Below are 24,818 nucleotides of genomic sequence, written 5' to 3'. Positions count from 1 at the left end.
AGTAGATGGGGCCACAGAGTTGTACAAAACACAAAAGAAAGTATGATTAGTTCCTCCTAAAAAAAACCTCTCGTAGTGCAAATAGAGCTTTGTTAATCCATTAAATTCTAATGTCAGGCAAATAATTTATTTGCTTATATCATGTCTTGACTGTATGACTCATTAAGCTCTACTCAGAGGCTATTTAATATGATTCCGTGTGTGTTTGATACTGAAATAATTACAACTGTCAGCCAACAAAAATTACAGCTGACATCTTAATTTTCATTCATCGTTCATTCCCAGGTATTGTACAGGTGTGAGATAGGCTTGTGATGAAGAGACACAGTGGAAGTCATTGATAGTAAGTGTAACAAGGACGTCCCACATGTAGAAAGGTGTGTGTGACAGGAGGAACATGTTAGTGGTGCCTGCTGAACACAAAGAGGATGAATTTATGAATGTAACTTGGATGCACCAATTGGGAATTTTCCCCATTTATTTGAGATCTTTGCTTGTATTCTTTTTAAATGTGCGGATCAGAAAAGAAGGTGGGGGTTTGAAAGCACCTGTAGGGAGGTTGCAGGAGCAGGGGCAGCCCCGGGGCTGTGTACCGGTGGGTGCAGAGGTTAAACTGTGTCTGCACACGGGATGCAGCGTGATACCAGCAGCAGAAGGGGCTCTGAAGGTGTTCCTGAGCTTCGCCTCACGGAACGCCAAGTTCCTCGTGGATTCAGTTGTGAAATCCCATCTGGGACCCGGCTGAGCCACCGCTGCCTATGAGCGGGGGTCTCGCAGGTCCATGGGGCAGGAAAATGAGCCCGGGGCTGTGTGAGGCCAGGGGGTGCTTTAGGTCCGGGCCGGGGTGAGGGGCGCGGAGGTGGCACCGGCGTCGCCCCAGGGCGGGTGACATCGAGCAACCGGTATAAGGTGCTGATGTGAAGCGACCCGAAAGACGGCTTCGGTTCCCAAGGAAAATCTTTGCCTGGCGGGAGTCGGAGAGAGCCCTCTGCTAGGGGATGCCCGGGTGGGAGCCCTGTCCCAGGGGAGCCCGGGTGGGACCCGACCCCGCGGGGCGGGGCGGTGCCGTGCCGGGATCAGGTTGGAGGGGCCGCGGCAGCACCTGGAGGCGGCCCCGCCCGAGCGCAGGAAGGGAGCGCCCGGCGGGGCGGGAGGGAGCGGCCGGATCCGGCGGCGGGGCCGGGGCTCCGCTCCGCAGAGCCCGCGGGACGCTGCCGGCAGCGGCCATGGCTTTCGGGAAGGCTCCGAGGGACCCGTTCGGCACCGCCGTGGGCAGCCTGGTCGGTGAGTCGCGTCCAGCGGTGCCCCCGCGCCGCCCCCTCTGTCCCCGCCGGGCGCTGACCCTCGGCTCCCCTTGGCCTTTCAGAGCGGGCGACGCTCGGGTCGCTGCAGACGGAGGAGTGGGGACAGTTCATGCACATCTGCGACGTGATCAACGCCACGGAGGAGGGGTGAGCGAGCGGGCCGGGGGGCTGCGGGGTGCGGAGGCGGCACCGGCGTCTCTCGAGGGCAGGGCGACATCGAGCAGCCGGCGTAGGACGCTGATGTGAAGTGACCCGAAACGAAATAGCGCAGGGAGCACGTAGCTTTGGTTCCCAGGGAAAAGCTTTACCCCATCGGGGCTTTTATGGATTAGGCTCGGAGGTTCTTCCCCATAGACACACGGTAGAGAAAGGTGGTGGCAAAGGTATCTTATCTGCTCGTCAGGCTGAAGGGCTACCCCTGTGCTCTGCAAACCCACCTGGAAAAAGGCTTTGAGCACTTGGGTGCCTACAACAATATTTAAAACTCTTGGCTTTTGCCTTCGAGCTCCCCACCGTGCAGTGTCTCTGCCAGGCTGTGCCGCAGCCGGGGTGAAGCGCGGGCTGGGATCCTGTGCAGTGGGATCCATCCCATCCAGGTGTGCTCCCAGAACTGAGCTGGTCTCTTGCACCGGACAGCCACATCCAGGTTCGCTCAGCCACTTGCTGCTCTGAACTTCCTTGTTTCCACCTGTAAAAGCAGAAAAAAGGAAACTTGTTCTCATGTAAGATCTGCTTCAGCATTGCATTCTGAGAACTCATTCTAGTAGTGGCATATTTTAATACTAGCTAAAGAGTTTTTTCCAGAACAATGAGGTATGGCTTACTTTCTGCACAGGTGTCTTTTTTACTGTATCAACTTTTCTCTCCACTCCTTGTTTTGGATTCCATGCACTCACCCGTGGTTCTTAGTACTTGGAATGTCAGTAATAATGACTTCCTTCTAGTTATTGCCATAAGCAACAGCACACTTTGACCCTCAGTGTTAGTTTTTATGTAAAGTTTCCATGCAACAGAGCCTTTTTTTTTTAATAAACTGTTTCCTTTTGTGCACAGCTTAAGCTTGCAGAGGAGCGAGCTCCTTGTAACTTCCTCCTAGGCAGCTACTACTAGTCACAGTCTGTAACAGAATAGTAGGAGCAGCAGAACTGCTGCATCTAATTAGGCAAATTGTTATTTTAATGCAATATCCAGCTCCTGACCAGAGCATTTCCAGATGCTTCAGTGGGGGAAGCAAATAGGAGTGGGTTTGTGGAACAGCTCTCTAAAAGGGAAACTTCTCCACTCCTGTGCCATCTGTCACTTGATGCTCTACTGATATGCCTGGGTATGACATATGATTAAGAAAAATAGAGAAATGTCTCCTATTTTTTTTTTGTTTTTTCTCACGAAGTATAGCACTTCAAACAAAGAGATGCAGTAATGGTAAACACCCAGCTAATTTCATTGACTTTGAAATGTTTTTAACAAAGATTTCTTTGGTTTTTTTAAGTGAAACATTGTATTTGGGCCTATTGCTCCATCTTAGATTCTAGAGAGATCCTAAAGAGATGTTAGGACATCTTGTTTATGTTGATCATGAGTGTTGGGCTGGCCCTAATAATTGTACACTATAGGTAGTCCATATTAATGAGGCAAAATTGCTTCCCACGTGTGATAACCTCGATACCATCTTCCACCCTTTTCCCCCTACACAGATAGTTAGAAGATATGGGGTATATATATAGAAATGAAAATGGCTGGGTTAGAAATGCCCCTATCTCTTGGCTGGAGTGGGTTGTCCATGCATCCCTGGTAGTTACTCAGATGAGTTAAGTGCATCCTGCAATTATAAGATTGGAAGTTATCCGTGACACCCCTACTCCTGACAGCACTCCCAGGAGAATATATTCTAATTGCATCATACATGAAAACTGCCAGTCAACTCTTGATACATCTGGCAGTTGATATTTCCTTTCGTGGCAATAAAAGCTAGATATGTAATTCTATTCTACAACAGTGGAAAAATATCATTTTGGAGCAGACTTTGCAGAGCAAAACTTTATCTCTGCACAAGTCTCTGGAGTAATGCACAGTCTGCAGCAGATTCACTGCTCTGTTGCTCTACTTCAGTGCTGAAGAGATTTTGCTGAAATCAATGGGGCAATTGCTCTGGTTTTATGTGGGTGTAAGCACAGGGGTGGATTTGGTCCTGTATCTCAGGCTGGTATTTTTGGTTCTTGGATGAAGTTATGAACTAGAAAACTTCACTGGTAACTTCTTCTCTTTCATTTTTTGTCACAGGCCTAAAGATGCAGTTAAAGCACTGAAGAAGAAGCTTTCAAAAAACTGTAACCACAAGGAGATCAGGCTTACCTTGTCTGTAAGTACAGCTATATTTATATTAATTAGACACTAAGAAGGCAAACAGTCTAAACGATAAGGTGGCATGCAAATTATCCCTGACACAACTCTCCAGGATGTTTTCAGTCTTTGTTGTTTGTGTGTACAGCACTGCCACAGTGCAGATCAGATGGTTTGTTGGCATTCCATGGACTCCTGGATGATGCAAATTCTGGTGGCGAGGTGGATAGGGAGCTAACTTGTTCTGTGTAAAAGTAGGATAGTTCTTATTTGCTCCAGTGACTGTCCTGTGAGAGCCCCACCTGTTTGTGAAAGACATAGAGGTTAGGATATTACATAAAAGCTACATTTGACCATTCTATTACTCACCTTGTGGTGCTGATCTTAGTCAGACTAAGCACAGTGTGCAGCACTGGTGGAATGTGTGATACATGCTTGGTAAAAGGAAATGTTATCACATATAAATGATAAACTTGAAGGAAAAGGTAACTACGGTGAGTTAAGTAAGGGAGCAAGAGGCAGAGTGAGCTGTGTGAAATTCAGACTTTATGGCTAAAGGTCGGAGTGTCTGGGAATATCCTCGCTTGACATGTGGCCTCTAGAATCTGACAGTGTTCCTGAACTGCCCCAGGGTTTGGGGAGCTGTTGTGATTTCAGTCAATTTAAGATTTACTGGAGTATGTTAATGCAGGAAGTTCTAATACTCTCCTAAGTCCTGAGTTTTTGACTTGAATTACTCTTGACTACCAGTCGTGCTACTGTGACAAGAGTAATACCTTTTGTATTTTAGGTTCTTGAAGATTTTAGTTTTTTGTTAATTGGTTAAAAGTATTTTCTTCACCATTTCCTTTTTTGAGGTTTTAGAGGCCCATCTGCATCACTTTGAGTACTATTACTCATAGGTTTGGTATTTGTTGTGCAAAATCATAGTCTATACCAAGATGTGCTGAGAAGTGATTAAAGAAGATGGGTGATGGATAGGGCCAAATTGTAGGTCGCTTAGCAATTGCCCAAGTGTCTCCTGACAAGTTAGAGATGCAGATAATTGTTAAACATGTCAATATAGACCTCTAGCTCACTCTGTTTCCACACTTCTTCCTTGGCTTCCTCCTCCACTGTCTCATGAGTCACATTTTTGTGTGTTCTGTGTGTTTGCATAATGGGACACTGGCTTTCCACTGTACCTGCCATCCCTGTATCAGGTCTGTCTCCTGCAGCCCTTGTGCAGCGAGGTCCTGTTGTGACTATCTGACACAGTCTCTGCTGATAACCCAGGATTTAGGTTTGGGAGCTGTTCCTTGAGTATTTACTGTGCAGATATACCCAAGGTGACACTATAGCTTAGCTTTTGAGTATGTAAAAGTGGGAGAAGGATCTTGATCCAGGTCTATCCAAGGAAGAACTTTATCACACTGACCTGGGAGCTCATTGTATTGCAGACAGAGCATGCAGCAAGTTCAGCTGGGAGTGCAATTCCTGTTCTGTTCCAGCCCCTTTCTCTGTCCTCACCCTCTACCATGCACACCTGTAACTTGACTGCCAGGCAGTCACATTCTCTTGGCCCAGCTGCTGTTTTCTGTTTGCGGAGTTCTTATCCCTGTATTTTTTAATCTTTTTTCCTTATTTTTTTACATTTAAATAAGTTTCAGACTTTCTTCTAACTCTCTCTCTTTCTAGTTTTAGTTCTTGCATAAGATCTTTTATACTTTGTCTCTCCCTGTGCCTCTGGCTTTTTTCCTTTTTCTTTTTTTTTTACCAGTACTGCTGTTTTTTTACCAGTACTGACATCATTTTAGCATGTGTAAAAGCTTTTCCTTTGATGACCTCATTGCTAGCCATGTGTAGCTTTTACATTTCCCACATCACTCTTCCTATGTGCTGTATCTTCTGGTTTTATCTTCTTAATTGCCTTAATGAAATTGTTCCTGTTTTCCATTTTGAAATGCTTAGATGACAACAGCAATTAATTGCAAATGGAAAAAAAGAAATAATTTTCAATCACTGAAACACAAGCTGTTCCCTTCCTGTGCAACTCTCATCTCTTAAAAATTGTTTTCCTCACAGAGTTTTGCAAAAATAAGGGTTCTTTTTGGGTGAACTGTTAGTGCCTGTATTTCTTACAATAAGTGTGGTCCTCTAGCTTTTGAGACTCTACATCAGATTGTCTCTCCTACCTACATTATATAAAACTAAGTGTCTGCAAATCACATTTCTTAGAAGTGCACTTTGATCCACTTCTAACTATTCAACCTTGACACCCTTGAATTTAATATTTCTAATGAAGCTGCTTAAGGAGCTCATTCCCAGAGAATGCACGCTGAGTGGAGTGTGGAAATCTCCATGGAAGCAGCTCAACTGCGCGTGTTAGCCCTGATTTTGTTACTGGAATGTGTTAAATCTCAACAGTGTGTTCCTCCTCCTCACTCTTGGATGATGCTTTATTTACTTGGAGGAAGAAGGCTGAGTGCCAGCTGGATAATGTGCTGGCTATGGCTTGGCTTCAGGTGCTCTGAGCTGCTGAAGTTCCTGTGAAGTCACGTGGATGGAGGTGTTTATGTCAGGCCATGGAGTTGCCTCATGCCCAGTCTTTGATAACACCGAGAGATCGGGGCTGGCACTGGAGGTTGTGCAATCAGAGTGAAGAGGATTAGAACTTTCAGGCAGGAATCCAACAGACTGTGTGTGTGTTACTTGACTTTTTATTGCTGGTAGACTTTAGGTACATAAATTCTGTTTATGTAATGAGTACTGAGACAGCTGTTCAGTCACCTACACAGAGCTCCCTTGGTTTTGTAAAGCATTTGCTGCAGCGCCCCAATTCTGATCCCTGTAAGGTCTCAGGAGCTGAACATCACATGGGGAAATTGTTTATTCAATGTGTCCCTCTCACTCCTGCATTCAAAGCAGTGGGCAGAAATTTAAGATTAAATTACTGTTTCACCTTTGTATTATATTGTTGGAAAATATTTTAAAGGAAGTCATTTTTCCACAGAAATTGTGGATGCGCCCCATCCCTGGAAATGTTCAAGTCCAGGTTGGATGGGGCTCTCGGCAACCTGATCTAGTGAATGGCAGGGGAATTGGAATTAGTTGGCCTTGAAGGTCCCTTCCAGCATAAGCCATTCTATAATTGCCTAGAATTAAATTTTGACAGGTATTTTTTCCTAAGAATATTTCCACTTATCCTTTTAATCGTGTGTAATTTTTTTGATGCAGAAAAAAATTACCATGGCACATGTGGCCTTCAGATTTTAGTTCATTAAATTAACATTCTACAAAGCAGAGGATCTAAAAAACAAAAGCATGAGGAAGTTCTACAGCTCCTAAATTAAAAGAGTACTACTCTATTTTATTATACTTTATGGTATATGCTGACAAAGAAGAAAAGAAGAGGACATCAGGTGGGAGCAAAAGAAATCCAAATCTCAGTGTTTGAAATGTGAAATCTGAAAAATTCAACACTTCTGAAAATTCAGTGTTTTTGAAATGCTGAACCTTGATTAAGTGTACTCAGCCCCTGCACTGTAATTGGTGAGTGGCAGCTGAAAGAGCTGCTCATACCGGTTTGGTTTAAATGCTGGCCTTGGAAAGAGCATATTGCAGTTCCAAACCTCAGCTGGGCAGGCATCAGGATGTGTTCAGTGGAGTGTAATCCTGGAAACGGATTAATGGCTTGTTCCCCTTGAGTCAGAAATGTGAAGAAGCAAGCTGTTCATCTGGGTATTCTTGCAGCCACCTTGGGTCTGAGAAGTGTCCCTCACAAGCTGCACCCATTGCTCAGCTTTATGGATCAAACCTGGCTGCTTTAGATGTGCAGTGAGCCTTGAAATCTGAGTGAGGTCTCTGTTGATAAGGAACATAGCTGACCTTCTGCTATGCTCACCAACTTCTCCCATTTTTTGTTTCTGCTTCACAGTTTAGCTTCACCTCTTTGTAGATTCCTTTTATCATTTTAGTTTTGTGGTTCAGTCCTGTAAACTAGAAGCCTTGGATTACACAGTTTGCATCTTTTGCTGAGTGCAGATCTCTGGGATCAGTTATCCTGGAACATACCAGCTCTGTCAATTCCAGCACTTCTCACATCCTGTTTGCCATTGACAGGAAGTTTAATGGTTTGATTGAAGTTAATTTGCCAGTTTTGTTATTAAAACGTGTTTCTGTTGAGTTTCCATTGAGCTGTGTGGAGCAGTGGTTGGCTTGGCCACCTTGGATCTGTTCTTTCCGGTGGAAGTGGAATCCTGTTTGCACCAGAGTCCTATTTGCACCATAAATACCCATATTGAAATTCTAATGAAAGGTGTTATTAGCATGAAAGTGGCTTGTTCATGAATAGTCCAGTTAAAAATAATTGAGTCAAATTCTTCTTTTTCTTATACCAGCTTAGTTTTTCCCTGAGTGAGTGGGCTGGGCTGGCATAATTGAGTGGAGGATCCAGACCATTAGTTCAGTACTTTCATTCAGTGGATAAATACTCAGTCCCCTAAGTAGGGAATTAATAATAGGGAGTAATATAACAAGTTTCCCATGCACTGGGTTGAAAATATTTTACACAAAGCATCTTTGAAGTACTGCACAGGCAAATGACTTGGCATATTAGCATATGTTTCATGTACTCTCTATGAAAAGTAATGTTTTGAGCCAAGATTTTTTTGTAATTATCTTTATGTTAGCTTTTTGCACAGCAGTCTGTCAGTGTCTCTTTGTTCTACCCTGTTTTCATTTTGGCAATATATTTTCTTCTGGTCTTCAACCTGTTGTCCTGTAAGTTCCCGATCACAGTGGGAAAAAAATCCCTGAGTCTTGAGGCTAAAAAATGAGTTAATAAAATGATTTCACTTAGTCAAATGTAGTCTGCTCTGAATAGGAAAGTATACTTAACCTACTTTTATCAAGATCACCATATCATCCCTTTAAATACATGTATCCTTTTGAGAATACATTCTGTCTGTGACATGATTCAGGGGAAATTTTGTCTCAAAACCCATGAAATTTTGCAGCCTTTTGTTAATGTCAGCCCTTTGCTTTCACCTTCCTATCTTCCCTCTTCCTTTGGGAGGGAAAATGAAGCTTCAATTGAAGAGACAGAAGCACAGGAGTGACAATCCCTGTGTGAGTCATCGTCCATCTTTAGATTTGGGCCAGGCAAGATGAATTCTATTCGTGATTCTGCGCCTGATCTGATTGATCCCAGTTTCCTGTCAAGTCCCAGGTGACTGGGATGTAATGGCAGTTTTTGACATCTCTTCTGCAAAATGAGAATTGTAATCAACCACCTCCAGATGTACAAGGGAGAAGTATTATGTCATTACCACATCCTGCTGTGCTTGATAGGGCAGGCACAGTGCTTGCAGGGATCCTGCTCTAAGCATTTGAAGCATGTTTTTGGAAGTAGACTTCCCTCATGAAGATGAATCTGAGAATTGGAACATTTCAGCTCATCTGTTTTAAATTAGTGTGACCTTTGAAACACATGGAGAAATTGTGCTCCAAGTTGGTGAATTTGTTCTTTTCTCTTTTATCATTAGTCTCTCACTTACAGGGCAGATCAAAGGACAGGCATTTAGCAATCTGATTTTCTTCTCTTGCAGAGCTCTTCAGAATCTGTCAGACCAGGGTACCTATGTGCTAGGCAGTGAATTAATTCTATTGCTGAACCTGTGCAAGTGATTTTTTTAAGATATGGGCAGATTTCCAGCTGTTAAGGTACCATATGTTCAGTAAGTGCTGTGACATAGAAACAAGGGTGACCATGCTTCTCTGTTAAAAACAGTGTCACTGTGGCTGGCACAGCTCCTTTGGACTGTGCAGGTATAACAGAGCACACAGGGAGCTCCTGTTTCCCTGAAGTGACCTCATCAGGCATTCTAGTGAGCAGTTATCTGTTCATATCCATTCCTACTCTTCCCTATAACTACTTGAAACAAATTAAAAAAAAAAAAAAAAAAAGCTGTCAAGTTGTGGGATTTTCCCCCCCTATTCCCCCCTATTATAATCAAAGGGTTTTTGTGTGTGCAGCTGCTTGAGATGTGTGTGGAGAACTGTGGCCCAAGATTCCAGTCTTTAGTTGTGAAGAAGGATTTCTGCAAAGACAAGCTGGTGAAACTGCTAAACCCAAGATACAACCTGCCCATTGATATGCAAGAGAAAATCCTGACCTTTATCATGGTGAGTCTGGAGTAAACTGTGAGTGTTCACAGTGTCTGCCATGTGGCAAATGTTTAATTGTGCAACCTGTTTAAATCCTGCGAACCTCTTTTGAAAGCACCTTAACTCTGGAGCTGTTGTGGTTCCTGTTGCACTGAATGGAGTTATCCAAAGTGGAAGAAGGGAATGACCTGCCTTTAGGACCATACATTTTAAAAGCATTTTCCTGACCCACTGACTGACCATTTCTGTGACTGTTACTGTCCCTGATATTTCAAAACCAGGTTTGGGCACGAGGTTTTCAAGGGATGGTGGATGTGAGTGAAGTAAAAGAAGTTTACCTGGAATTGCTGAAGAAAGGCGTGGAATTTCCATCCTCTGACACTAGCAGTGGTGGATCTAAGGTGAGGATACACAAGGACATTTCAGAAATGAGATGTGTTAATTTTATGGGACACAGAAGGCATGTTTGATCTGGGTTTTTTTATTTAAATGCTTCAGGGCAGAATATGACCAAATTACTTAAGCACATGTGCAGGAATCAGTTTCAGTTATAACAGCTAAGATAACAATGAAGAAACCTGAGCTATATAGTAGTTTATTTCATTTTCAAGTACAGATTCATGGATATGTTCTCAGAAATGAAGCATCTCTGTCTTGAGACTTTAAAAGATCTGTGCATGCTGTTTACTTCAAAATAAATGAGTGCTTAGTGCTCCATACTTGTCAGCTTCTGAAAGCCTCAACAAAAATGAGTAAGGTTTTTACAAAAACATATACTGTTGAGAATATGAACATCATCTATCTTTAAGATTAAATGGAGAGATGTAGAAATCTATAAGAAAATATTATTGTCTGCATATCTCTCCAGCTTTGCACAGTAAGTGTTATTTAAGCCTCTGTCATAGGTAGTATTGTGTGGCATTTAGGACATTAAATATAAGTATGGTTTGAACATTGTGCAGCAGCTGGAAATACAGTACATGGTTTAATGCCATTCTTTCTAGATTTCTTTTTTTTCTTAAAGAAGAATTTTCACAAGAACTTTGGGCAGTGTGAAAGCCATCCATCACTGTGTGGAATCTTGCAATTACAGAATTTTATGTCTATAATCAGTGCAGACAGGAATAATTCAGATTTATCCTGAGTTTGATCTTCTGGTTGAATAGTGGAGTACACAAAAGCTTATGTATTTAAAGGTTGTTGGAACTAGCTGTGTGAAGAATGCTCTCAATAAATACTAATTTTTTCCCTCACCTAGTTCATTAGAGATTACTTTGTCTACCTCATGTACTTGCCAGTAAAAATCAGTGGCAAACCTTCTGTTTGTCTTAGCAGACCTGAACACAGTTTTTACCTTAGTCTCCAGGAAGTGAAGGGTTTGTAGTGTATAGTGCAGGCTGGATTTTTTTTATTAGTCAGTTCAGATGCAATGCCGGTGAAGCTCTCTCAGGCTGTTTCTGCTTTTCAGTCCAGGAGACTTTTGTATTTTACCTTCTGCAGAGACCCAGACTTGGCCCTCCAGCCTTTCTACTGCTTCCAAGTGTGATCACATTCCAAATTGTCCTTCATTGCAAAATTGCAGTGGCACTCTGGGAAAGACTCTTTGCTCTTAGATGGCTTAATTATTCCTTGCTAGCCTGTTCTTAAGCCATTCCCACTTCATCCTGTGACGGTACTTATTTGCAAACCCTTTCTAAAAATATTTGATTTCCAAGCCTCATTTCATTACAAAATAGCCATTAGATTTATTTTTTTTAAATAGGACTTGCTCAACAAATTCCCTGAGAGCACTGATGATGAGGAAGCTCCTGGCCAGTTGTGTAGTCTGAGAGATGTTCCTCTCTCAGCAGGATGCCTGCTGCAGTTTTGTTAAACCCAAGCTCTGGTTTTTTTTGTGTTTTCACAGATTTCACCCTGGCCTTGTGCAAAGTCATCCCCATCCTCTGCCAGTCCTGCCAAACGTTCCTTCCTGCCTCTTCCCACAGGCCCAACGTTGTTGTTGACTCCGGAGCAGGTGCAGCACTACAGGTTTAGGGGAGGGTGGGTCCACCTGGAATGTGCTGTGAATGTGTGGCTTGAGCAGCCTGGGTGCCCCTGCAGGGACCCTCAGTGCACAGAGTGTAGCTCTGGGTTTCTGTTGGGTTTGTGGAGTTACTACTCGACTGTGTGGATATCTAATTACATCTTACAGTGCCCTTATGCAAATTGATAAAAGCTTGTTCAGAGATAAGCGTGAAAGCCAAATTTGTTTCACATAAGGCTTGTGTGAAGAGGTTATTATAAAAAGCAGGAAGGAAAGGACAGTTCTCTTGCATGCCTGCTTGCCCTGTATGGAACTAAAAGGAGGAACAGGGACATCAGTAAAAGGGATTAACTGTAAGAAAAACAAGTAGTGCTATCAGGCTTGGATCTTAGTTTGAGTGCACATTTAAAAGCTGAACTAATTCTATTCATTTCCATGTTGTGTTACCAGAGTAAAATAATGCTTAATAATAATAATAATAATAATAATAATAATAATAGCAATGCATATTATACCTAATGGGAAAGAAAGTGTGTATTAGAGGTAAAAATTATTCTGCTTGCTCTGTTCACCTACACAATATTCTCCTGTTGAATTCCAACAGATTGGGAAACTGTACAGTGAGCTGGATATGGCAAAAATGAATGTGAGAGTCATGTCATCAATATTGAAAGAAAATGTTCCTGGCTCTGAAAATCCAGATGATATGAATCTTTTACAGGTACATGATAATTCATTGATGGGGGTATTGGTTTGGTTATAGTTGCTTTTTAAATTGTTATATCTTGTCTTTTAACATCTGAATTCAGATTGACAGATGGAACCCTACAACAGGTTTCTATCTCTCATTTTGCTCAGCTTTCTTTCATCTTCTTCACCTTCCCTTTGACATCTTGATAGTCAGGAAAGGACAATACAGCTGGCAATGCAAATTTAAGCTCTAGGGAATTCCAATGGCAAAAGAATTTCATAATGGAGCGTTCTCTGTTGAGCATGTTCTGTCAAACAGCCCCGAGAACATTCCAGCTGGAGAATAGATGATGACACAGTGTCACTCTCATATCCATCCTGGAGTTTGCAGAGCTCTCTTTGTTATCACCAGTCCCTTAGGGGCAGACTGAGGGCCAGTGAAGAATATGAAGCATTGGCTTTATGTGTGTGACCTCAAAGACTGGGAACTTGCTGTGCCACAGAGGAATTCATGTGCTCTGTAAGTGTAGCCTGAAGGAGGTGTATTGCAATAGTCCAGTGATGTGACAGTGAACCTGTACATGCCCTTTCTGTGATATTATGTGCTTATGCTGTGTTTTCCAGTTCAGAAATTAAAAGTACAGTATTACTTCATCATTGCAATAGTGACCTATGTTAATGGAAGCTTTTCGGTTTCACGTTGTCTCTGAGAACTTAAAAAGCTTTTACTACATCCTTCTGTTTCTAACCTTACCTCCAAACTGCTACAATGAGGAAGCATTTTGACAGTTTTGCAGCATTAAGTGTTTTGAAGAACTGATCTAATTTTTGCAAGCCTTGTGTGCTTCTCCTCCCCAGTGTAGAAATTCTCCTGTGCAATGAACCCTTACTGGGTGCTGTTGAGAATACATTGATATATTATTCTTGACCATCTCTGTCCAATCCCTGAAAAGGTTGGGAAACAGAAAAAGTTTGTCTTTTATTTCCTGTCTCCTGCCATGACACTTCATATGTGGGTGCACAGATTGAGCTGCCCACAGTAAACCAGTGGATTCTTACTGACACTCCCAGTAATAAAAGTGTTGGCAAAAGGTTGAGGACAGGGTGTGGAGTTTCCATATGTAGGAGAGTGAATGAAAACTCATTCCTTTCACTGTTGTTCTTTCTGTTCTTTTTCGTCTGTGCAAGGAGTGGTGTAAAACATCAGGCACAGCCAGCCTATTCCTTGAACAATGCTTAATGTTCTCTTTTTGTTTGTGGCACTACCTGGAATGCTTGGATTGGACTTCTGTTGTCACAGAACAAAATCCTTTATTAAAACAGCTGCTTGTTTAGACTTTGAGTGAGTTGGAGACATTGATTTTAGTACTTCAGATTATCTGGAGTCCCTCAATAAAAACTGTAACAAGGTGAACTTGATCAGTGTTTACAGTTCTTTATAGTCATTAGTGGTCAGGCTCCTCTCTTTCCCCACCCTCTTTTGGACAAGACTTAAGATATCATATTTCACTGGAAATAATGTGCTGGCCAATAAATAACTGTAGTTAAAGAATAGTTCAAGATCAGCCAAGAAGAGTAACAAACTTTTGTACTGGATGGTGAATAGACATAATGAACAAATAGTGGATGGATGTGCAGGAATTTGGGTCCAGATTAGCAGCTGGTAAAAATTAGCAAAAATGTATTGGAATTACTGGTGACTGTTATTCCAGCTGTTACTCCATCATTGTAAAACTCCAGTTTTCAGACAAATCCATGCCTGAAATTAGTATCTCAGTTTCCTTGTCTGTTGAGTATTGAAACTTGCCAGTCTGCTTGTGTAATGGAGTCCTTAGAAATACACATTTTTTAAATGTGGATCACATAGTAAGGTGTGCAGTTGGGGAGATTTTAAATGTAATTACAGACATTAGGGTGAACACAGTTTTGTGTGTTTTATCCTGGGCTGTGAAGCTACAGTACTGAAAAGTAGAGCACTCTGCAATCCTGAATACAGATTTAGCGAAGGGGTGCAAATTTCTTTTTAAATAAATAATTTATTTACATGAAGTATTGTATTTTTTTGAGGAAAAATCAGATCACTTATAATATCAAAGCAATTTCTGAATAGTAGTGTGCAAAGAGAGTCATTTCCCCCCTCTTTTTTTTTTGTTTCTTTAAGCTGAGCCAGCCTGCATTTGCCAATGTTGCATGAAGGAGAAAAAATGTTGGCTGAGTAAAAGTTCCTGTTGCTAAAGAATTTGTTTCTTTGAACATGCAAAGTTTGCAGAGGGGAGTAATATAAACAGACTGTCTTCCACTTCACCAGGCAATAATGCAAAATTCTGCTTAATAAACTCTCATAATTCTCCTATCTGCTGATTCTCTAAGGTTTGTGTTACTTTCTCAAAAATCTATAGATTAAGTTTATCCAGACTTCCCACTTAAACGAATAGTTGGAGCTTGAGATTGTCACGGAGCACTTCTGACCTTTAGACTAATATTGTCTTTTCTTCAAGCAGACATTGAACAGGATTATGTCCAAGTATCCTGCTGAGTTTAATCAGCTTCAACAAGAAGGGAGCCTCTGTTATTTTGCAATTTGTAATGTACGCTTTAGAGACACATATATCTTTAGAAATGAAGGTGTGTTGAGAGGTAGAGATTGTGTAGGAGTGATGTGGTGCTGGGAGTTGTGACCCTGCATTGCAGAGATCAAGGACACGGATATTGTTCCATTTGCAGTTGTTGGTACCTGTGTGGTTTGTGTAAATTAAGGAATGTTACCTGTGATTCTACAGTGCTTGAGTGTCTTATCATTCATCTCCAGAACCAACACACTGAGAGACCACAGTCACAATTTTTAATTTTTTTCCTTCCCTTGCCTTGGGCAGAAATTGTACAAGACCTGTCGGATGATGCAGGAGAGGATCATGGAATTGTTGGTGACAGTGGAGAATGAAGATGTAATTGTTGAGCTAATACAAGTAAATGAAGATCTGAATAATGTCCTCCTGGGACATGAAAGGTAAGTGCAGGACCTCTCTCCTCACATTTGGAATCCTACCTGAATAAATGCACTTATTGGAGAGATGCTCCCTATGCCTATTGTTGATCCTCCCCATGGAGACAGATTTTATCCTAAAATTCAGAAAAGAAATATGATTGTAAAAAGAGACAATTATGTATTTCCTGCCTTCTAAACACCTCAGAAATGGTTCTGGAAAGTAGTTAGGAAACATTAGAGTGGTGTAAAGCGAGTTAACAGCATAGGCAGGAAATCAGATGGAGGCACACAAAAATAATTTGGAATTTGACATCCCTTTTTGGCACAGTCCAGTGAATTTGTCAGCAACTGCTTCAAATCCTTTGGTGCTGGTGCTTATCTCTGTTAAGTGTCTGTGCTTCCAGAAAAGAATACTTGTCCTCCTTCCTAAACGGTTTTGACACCTTTACTGCGGGAATTGGCCATAGAGCAGCCTTCTGCCTCATTGCATACTTAGGAGAGTTGCTTGCTGTTCTTAGCTGGATTGAAACATAGTATTCTGCTTGTCTTAGAGAAAATGTTTCTGTCTTTCACACATGAAAGCACAGCAGTACTCCTGTTGACATCCTGGGTATTTGTCTGTTAATGGCGCTGGTAGCATGACTGGATGCTGGCAAAACTGAAATTAGTTTTCAACTTAAAATTCCAGTGTTGCTCCCCAAAATATAATATGAGTATACTTATGGAGAGTGTTCTGATTTAATAGGAGATATTCTTCCATATTAAGAAGCTGATCTCTTCCATGGCTAAAGAGTGTTCTAGGAATCATTATGCATCAAGTGCAATTGTTTTGTATTAAATTTAGCAAATTTGTATAATTTAGTCATCTTTTCTTTTTAATCCTGTTCTGAGTGCTGCACTTAAAATATCAGTAATTCTTTCAAGTGTCAGGAATAAACTTTGGGCCTAATCATGACAATGTTAAGTTTTCATTTATTCTTTAATCTTGTTTACTGTAGTGTTGGTGGATTTTACAGCAGCTGTCTTGAAAGAACTGTGTGATCACTTCCTTTAGGAGGTTTTTCCTTTTAATAAGCAAAAAAGGAATTTTATTCAGCTTTCGTGTAAATCCACTGAAGTCAGATGTGGGCTTACATTTTTGTTACAAGTGATGAATACTGTTAAGGCTGGGAACCTCAAACTGTGAATAGGAGTTTGTGGATATAATTAAACAGATTCCTCACTAAAGATACAGTGATGGAAAGAATTATTAATTTGACAGAAAACTACTGTATTCTAGTAATGTAATGCTATGGTTTGTATGGTACAGGTCTTCCTGAGTGCAGATCCATTGCACTTCAGAGTAGATAAGTATAAAAACATATCTGGGTAATTTTGTGTTGCATAAGATTTGTTCTTTGTATTTCCCTCTGAACAATGAGGTGTGTAAAGTGCCAGCTGATTTTAATGAGCTGCATCTGTTTCACACTGTGCGTGTTGTTGGAGGATGAGTTGTGCTGCATTTTCTGTTTCTGATTATTAATGTAGAATCCAAATTAAATCCAGAGCAATCTCAGCTGTGCAACCAACAGCTCATGTGTGTAACAGTGCCTCCCTCTAGTGTCTGCAGCTTCTTGGTTCTTTCTTGATTTCAGATAAATACTTTCTGCTCTACAGTTGGAAAGGTTTTTTTACTGTTTCTTTATGCATCTGAATTCTTTTTCTGGGCCTCCCTAGTACAGTGACCCTGAATAGCACATGCAGTTGGATAAACTGTCCATATGTCTGTCCAGGCAACTCAGGGCTCCTGGTGCTGAAACACAGTGACCTTCCAGATGTTCAGTGTCACCTGTGTGGGTCTGCTCTGGACCCACAGTAGCACTGTTATCACTCCTAGAACATACATATTTATGCAGATGGATTTTTTTGTTTGTTTGTTTCCATTTTTTAAAAAAATTATTGCAAAGGGCTGTGTGCCAGAACGGGTGTGTGGGTTGTCCTGGGAGAACATGAGGGAATGCCCAGAACTCTGAGGACAGAAGGCTTCCTGGGACTCAGCTGGAAGTGTTCTGGCACACTAGGAAGTTACCTGCCTAGTGTGAACAGAGACAAACTGTCAGAACTCAGGGCATCCCTTTGGGTGTCCAGAGTTGCTGGGACCCCTGCCAGGGGGCTCAGAGACGCTGGCACACAGCCCAGAACACCTGTGGGTTTGATTATGACCCATGGAGCAAATTATCAGCTTTGTATGAAGACCTGAAAGCCACAGAAGTTTAAGCAGTGTAATAATAAAATTATCACTAGGTGAAAAAGTAGATTTGGGGGTTTTTAGAATAGGGGTTTTGGGAACAAGATGGAGAGACTTGGGCATGTCCAGCCTTTCTTCTTCTTCTTCTCTACCTCCATCTTCTGCTGTGATATTGGTACTTTTGGATTGGTTTAGAGTAGAAACTCACTGTCTAACATAGGTGATCAGTATTGGGAAGTAATTGTAAACATGTAATACATAGTTTGTAGTATAAAGAAATAACACCGCCCTGAGGGCAGTCAGTGTGTCTGGAATTGTCCTGCTGGACGGCCCTCGGCAGGGCAGGAGAAAAATTTTTATAGATAAAATACAATAAACAACTCTGAGCCCAAGAACTGAAGAACTCCGACTCATTCTTCGAACGTGCGGGCCGAAACAGAGACTGTTCACGTGTTCTCTTCCGAGAACAAATCACTGTCAGAGGAGCCTTGGTTTTGTTTAGGAACAAGCAGATGGCTGTCTCCAAATGTGAGGCCAGGAAAAAACCAGCTGGTGTTGGTTGTAGGAGATACCAGGACCACAGGCCTGGAATGGGAGTCAGATGGCCCATAAAGCCAAGTGCCCCAGAGACAGCACCTGGAGTGCTTGTTTGGAGTCTTTTGAGAATCAAAAGTTGATTATAACTGGTTTCATATTCTTCTGAAGCACAGCACAGGAATGTAAGAATGAACATTTAACTCTGCACCTTCAACAGGTTCTCACGGAACAGAGTTCGTTTCCTGGAGAACCAGAGGATACAGCGGGAGCGGGAGGAGGTAATTAAGGATGAGCTCCTGAACTGCAGGACTGCAAACATTCCTTTTGCTCTTCCTTGTCAAAAATACACTTCTGATCCATGCAGAATTTTATTCTCTAGTTGAGAGGTACAGGAGACAGCAGAGTGACACTACTCTTACTGATTTTTCTAAAGTCTCAGTTGCAGAATTTCATGCAAATTCATGTAACTAAAGTAGCAAACAATGTCAAATGCAAGAGGGAAGCTTGGGCATGAAAAATGGGAGACAGATTTATTCAAATGCTGATTTATTGCCTCTCCAGCTAAGCACAATTATCTGCCATGCGAAAAATGAGAAACCATAGGTTCTTTTCATTTGTTTCCTGTTAATGATCCAGAGACTGAAATACTGCTGCACTTTGAGAATTCACTTCTATTGATTTTTTTTTCCTGAGTCAAAGCTTTTTCTGAATTGTGAACAATGGCTTGTAGCAAATCTTTAATGACCGTCCTTTATTGATTGATAATTATGGTTGTTAATTATATTGCCCAAAGTAGTTTTGCACATGTTTTGCCTTCTTCTAAGCCATAATTGTGCAGTCATCTGGGACTCAACATGAAAATGCATTGTGAATGCTGAAATACTGCTGACAATTATTATAAAAAGGTAGAAGATGGTCTTGTTTTCCTTGAAAAGCCACCATTACTACATTCTGATTATGTAGGTGGATGGCTTTGATTGATGGATCCACTGTTGGGTTAGTTAATAATTCAAATGATGCAGTCTGTGCATTTTTATATTATTAAGCAGACTCTGAGTTTAAAATGCATCATCTTTTATTTATTTATTTTTCATCTGGTGTTACCAAACCTGTATGATTCAAGCATGTGGTTTTATTAAACCTTTGGCTGGCTATGTTTTAAATTCCAACACATTCACAGGAGAAAGGAAGGGAGCTCTTTTCTATGTCCTAGGAAACATTATTGTGGTTTTGATTTTTTTTCTATCCAAAAAGGGACTGGAAAAAATCAATCTCCTAAGTACATATCAAATCTCATTAACACAAGTAAGTAGCATGAAAAGAATTGTATAGGATTGATCAGAAAATCAATATCAAACCTGTATCTAAACGTTCAGAATGGCTTTATAGAATTGAATCCTTTCTATTTTCTACTTCAGAACTGGTTTTCTTTATTTTTTGAAATTGTTTTTTTCTGAAATGCGTCTTTTATTTCATTAGCTACATTTCACACACACAGAGTCCTGATCTTCTCTTATACTTAACAGTTTTTAATATTAAGATTTTAAAAGTTAATGTTTTGTGAAAACAACGATTTGCTTAAAACTATGCAAGTTTAAAAAAACAATGCAAATTCCTTAAAAAAAACAAAACACCAGGAAAAACCCCACATAACTTATTCTTTTTCAAATGTTAAGCTGTACAGGAAACAGCCATCTGCTCCCTCAAGTGATCTACTTGGCCTCTCCATAGATTCTCCATCTTCTGTGTCTGCAGTGGTGCAAAGGGACCCTGCAGTGTCTCCTTCAGGAAGTAAGTGATGAAGGAAATTCCCTTCCACTCTGATTCCCTAAAACCCACAAGAGGTTACTGGAGGAATCAAGAAGTTCCTTGTAAGGAAGAAAAAAAAAGATACTCCTTAACTTTAAGGATGTTTCTTAAATTTTCTTAAAAGGAGAATTGAAATGTGTTCATAGGAACAAAATTGTAAGATATTGTAAGGTTTCCTGTAATTTTTTTACAGTAATCTTTCTCCCCTTTTACATAGATTTGAGCAATAGAATATGCTCTGTTTTCTACTGCAATGAGCCTGTAAAACACTCTGGTAGCTGCTTGTTCTGTAGACTTGGCAGGAAGAAACAGGAGTTTTTTCAGGAGTGTTAGAAAGACTTGGCTTCAGGTACCCTGAATTACTATTTGCAGAAGCCCCTCCTTTACCTGCTTTAGGGAAGTCCATATACTAAAGCTAAAGGTGTGAATGTCCCCCTGGGAATAAATCCCTAGATTTCCATTTTAATCCTTTACAAATAGCAACAAGAGTTTTAAGTGGTATCTATCATGTAGAGCTCTGCTGATGTTCTAAATATAGAGATAAATACCTTGGATCTAAGACTTTTCAGAGTCATTAAAACTTTGCCTTTCATGTGATAAACAGCAATCCATTTCAGAGCTGTATAGGCCTTCCAAACAAAAACTTTACTCTTTTAGTGTTCAAAGTACAAGTAGCTACTTTTGCATAATAATGTTTAAATTACCATTAATTATCACTTTGAATTTCAGATGGCCTATCTGCACACCCTGAAGATAAAACTAGGTCTCATCCATCAATTTACCCACAGCTGGATTCAGCAACTCCTACAAAAGCTCATCAGTCCCGGTGAGTAGTCTCTTATCAAGGAATGGGAATGGATTACAGATCCTTAGGGGTATTAGTGCTCTATAATTCATCTAATGAATATAAGAATCTCTGAGGACACAGATTTACTACTTTTGCATATTAGTTCAGTAGAACAAGTGAAAATTCCCTCTGGCTAGACATTGTTTGAGAGGGTTCAAAATACACTTCTGCCTGCATCACTGTTTTGTCATAGATAGACATAAATGTACCTGACTTTTGGCAGGGAAAGGGAGAAACATGAAACAGGTCAGGAAAAGGGTTCAAGACAGGGGAGGTGTCTTAATAATTCATGTGCGTGGGACACTGGTCCATCTGCCCACGCTGCTGCTCTCAGATGTAACACAGAGGAAAGACAGACCGGCCAAAAAATATTGGAACAATCAGAATAAACAGTTTTGATCATTTCTTGCTTATATTCAGTGTATTGCTCTCTCCTAGATTTGCAGCTGAAGCACAAAGCAATAGTTTAAGCAGCCCAGCTGGACACACATACAGCAATGTGAACATCTATAGCAATGTGAGTAATACTAACGTTCGGGATGATCATTCTTGTCTGGCAGCTGTCAAATGAGAACTTCTGGATTTACCCCAACTGCAGAGATGCAAAGATCTCTTCTGTAGCCCTTCTCCATACCTCAGGGAATTTTCTACTGGGTAATACCTCAGGGAATATTCTACTTGGTAACTAGGTCAACTTTCCTCTTTTGCTGCCATAGATCCTAATGTGGAAGCCTGTTTCCTTGGGTCCAGCACAATCCCAGGGGAATTTGCAGAAAGCTCTTGCTCTATTATTTAATTTGTTGCTATGCAAAGCAAGCTGAGCTCTCCTCCTGTTGCCATGATGTTACTCTGGTGTACTTTCTATCAAAAATAAGATATTAAAAACAAACATACAAAAAACCCCCGAAACCCGCAAACCCCCCACAAAAACAAAGCCCACAAAAAAGTCACTTAAACCCCAAGTACAGTGCAGGGCAAATGTCATACTGCAGAGAAACACCCATGACAGAAGGAATGGAAAGAGCCTGAAGGGACTTAGAGATAAAGTTAGAAGGCAGTATGAAATAGAAAAGATGAGAAGCAGCTCCCAAACAAACATGCATAGTCCTTATTTTAAACTGCAAATAAAAGCAGATGTTTGAACCTGTGTGGTGGAACAAGTAACACAGAAGTAAGTTATATGCATGTGCTATAGAAGACTAAGTGTTGCTTTGAAGGTTGTGTGGAGAATGAAGATTAATTGGGTTGCTAACTGTTGGCCTTGGAATTTTACCTGCAGTAGTCAGAGAGTTTAAAGATAAGCCAGCAATTATGTAAGTTAGGTCAAACCGGTCCTCATGGAACAATCTGTTTATGCATTGTTTTGCTTGATGTCCTTAGTTGACGACTCTTTTAAGCCCAGTGCCTCTGAACCCAGTAAATCTGCAGGCTGGACAGACTGTGTCATCAAATGGACCATCACCAGCAGGTAATAAATACTGCAATCACCTCCTTCATGTGTCTTTTTCTTGTTAGAACTTAAGGCCTTTACATAATGGCTGTCAGTGACTAGGAACAGCAGGAAGCATTGATCAAGTCATATTGCTCATGGATTCCATTACATATCTGTCCATTTTAGCAGCTGAATCTGTAGCAGATAATGTGCTACTTTTGGGAAGACACAAAAACACATGCAGTAATCCTGCTTTTCATTCTCATTTGAATCTGGGTGTGTCTGTCTCTCTTTACTCTACAGCTACATCAAAGAACAAGTCACAGTCGCCTCATTACTATGAGATAATGGAATTCGATCCCTTGGCTCCCACTGAGTAAGTAACTTTTAAAATAGAATTTTAAAATTCTGTTACCAAAGGCAAAACGGCTTTTTCTTCTGAGAGGAAAACCAGACCACTCTACTTAGGCTGAGGTAACTGACCAGCTGCATCATTGATGTAAATGACAGTGTGCTGCATTTTGTATGTTTTCTTCAAATATTTCTGGCATAACCAATTAAGGAACATACTATAGCGTGCTCATTAACTGGCATCTGTAAAAATGGAAGAGTAATGCTCTATCAAAATTACTAAAATGTTATCCAGTGATACAGAAAGGTGAAGGAAATATATACCTACCTGCTGGAGGTAGCTGATTGAACTTCAGCACTGGTAGTTCTGGAAGAAGGTAACCAAAGGAATTCCTGTTCATAGCAATTGTGTTTTTTAAAGAGTGTTTTTCTACTGCATATGAAAAAAATCCTTAATTTAAACTACAAAGGGAACGGATGCTGTGTCTCTCCAGAAGACCAAAATAATGAGACAGCAAACTAATACAAAACCTAACAGATGGCAGAACTCCCCTTTCTAACACTAAATTGCAAAAAAAAAAAAAAGTTTGAGCTATCTGTACAAAACTTATTTCTAAGGAGCCACTGTATTTTGAGATAGGGAAATCTCAACAAAGCTTCCATTGTTTTTTTTAATTAGTGCAGTAATTGCACAGTGATGAATTTGCCTTTTGTGTTCTGCAGTCCTGTTCCCAAACTTGTTTGAACAAAAGTGACAGTATCCAGAGGTTCCTTGTTAAATGTACAATCAGATAATCAGACCAGGGTTGGCTCTTTGTTTCCATGGAGACCTGGGCATCCTGCAAGGGAAGCTACACTGTAAACTTTGGGCACGATTTCCCTGGTGCCATTTGTCAAAATGAAAAGTGATGTAGGAGTCACTCTACTCCTCCTCTTTCAGAGCTATTTATGAAGAAATTGATGTTGTGCTGAAGACAGAAGTTAAAAAGAACATGGACTGAACATGGAGGTGGAATCCTTTCCTGAACACTCTCTAGTGCTGGTCCTGTGCAGTGCTTCCTGTAACTCCAAGTGAATAACAGAAGACGTTTTGCATTTTGACACAGTAATTAGTGTTGGAGTACTAAGCTGTGTGCAAGTTGAAGAGTTACTTGGCTCCATACCTTGACAATTTGTCCTAAATGTTCAGCTGTGTGTTCTTCAAGGTCACTTGCATGGTTATTTTAAAGTATTTTGGGTGCCTGTAAAATGTGACTTCCAAATTCACCTGTGTATGAAGACTTGACACCTGGCACAAGTAAAAAAAAAGACACATTCACAGAAACTGCAGAATCCAGTTTCTCTTTTGCCCTCACTGCTATGTTCATCTCCCTAGAAATCTATAAGGGTGTTTTGAGATATAATTTTTTTTCCCTAAAATTGGCCTCTTAATAGATGTCTGAAGATGTGCAGCATTACTTGCCTACATCCTTATACAGATTTTCCTTTATTATTTTCTTCCTAAAAAGCCACAGTATCTTGGGAAGAACCAAAGCTGGGACGCAAAGTGCTGTCATCAATAATTAACAGAACAGGAAAAAAACCTGCTTGTTCCTGTGTTGTTGTTGCTTTTCTTTATGCAGTAAATATTGGAGGGGGATCAGTTGTTTCTTTCAATATTCCTGCCCTGCAGAGATTCTTTTGGTGAGGGAAAAATTAATCATCTACAATGCAGATGAGCAATAGTTACCCATTTACTTTAATTGTTTAATCCTGTTAATAACTGTTTTATCTTTTAGTAAGTGCCTTATCTATTTTAATGCTGAATGTAAACTGTGCACTTTAACAGGTATAGTTCTCTGAATTTATAGCTGATAAAAAATTTGAGAACTTAGTTCATATTCATACCAGATAAGCTAATTTTTTGTGAAATAACTGCATTTTAAACATTCCTTATGTTAACTGTTTAAGGATAAGAAGTTCTCAGCTGCTTTTGCAATTTTTATAGCATAAAATTCCAAATAAAAGCAAATGCTTACTGAGAAGTAAACTCTTACTGCTTCCAAGTTTTTCTCTCTTTGTGTATTCCCTGAAATATCAATGTAGGTAGCATTGGAAGTATTTTAGTGTGAAACTGTGCAGTTTG

At 40.7% G+C, this 24,818-nt stretch overlaps 1 protein-coding gene across 2 annotated transcripts; it reads left to right on the top strand.

Moving 5' to 3' along the window:
* The first annotated feature begins 1,173 nt into the window (after positions 1–1,173).
* TOM1L1 (target of myb1 like 1 membrane trafficking protein) lies at positions 1,174–24,722 on the top strand. 2 transcript variants are annotated; one of them, XM_066565976.1, is made up of 15 exons: positions 1,174–1,284; positions 1,367–1,451; positions 3,585–3,663; positions 9,660–9,809; positions 10,073–10,192; positions 11,698–11,805; positions 12,419–12,535; positions 15,378–15,511; positions 18,472–18,532; positions 19,931–20,045; positions 20,793–20,889; positions 21,349–21,427; positions 22,291–22,378; positions 22,646–22,718; positions 23,634–24,722. In XM_066565976.1, the coding sequence occupies exons 1-15, from the start codon at positions 1,227–1,229 to the stop codon at positions 23,692–23,694; spliced, it is 1,425 nt and encodes a 474-aa protein (XP_066422073.1). In that variant the 5' UTR covers positions 1,174–1,226; the 3' UTR covers positions 23,695–24,722. The 2 variants fall into 2 exon arrangements, with proteins under 2 accessions (XP_066422073.1, XP_066422074.1); XM_066565977.1 differs by having other exon boundaries at positions 1,210–1,280.
* The last annotated feature ends 96 nt before the right edge of the window (positions 24,723–24,818 follow it).

Source organism: Molothrus aeneus, chromosome 26, assembly GCF_037042795.1.
Source record: "Molothrus aeneus isolate 106 chromosome 26, BPBGC_Maene_1.0, whole genome shotgun sequence".
NCBI classification, from domain to species: Eukaryota; Metazoa; Chordata; class Aves; order Passeriformes; family Icteridae; genus Molothrus; species Molothrus aeneus.
This window is presented reverse-complemented; position numbering and strand designations above follow the sequence as displayed.

Bases quoted from the DNA above. Each gene is read 5' to 3' on its own strand.
- TOM1L1 (XM_066565976.1), top strand. From the start codon at position 1,227: ATGGCTTTCGGGAAGGCTCCGAGGGACCCGTTCGGCACCGCCGTGGGC. The intron at 1,285-1,366 runs GTGAGTCGCGTC...TTGGCCTTTCAG, and splicing joins CGCCGTGGGCAGCCTGGTCG to AGCGGGCGACGCTCGGGTCG. The intron at 18,533-19,930 runs GTAATTAAGGAT...TCAAATGTTAAG, and splicing joins TACAGCGGGAGCGGGAGGAG to CTGTACAGGAAACAGCCATC.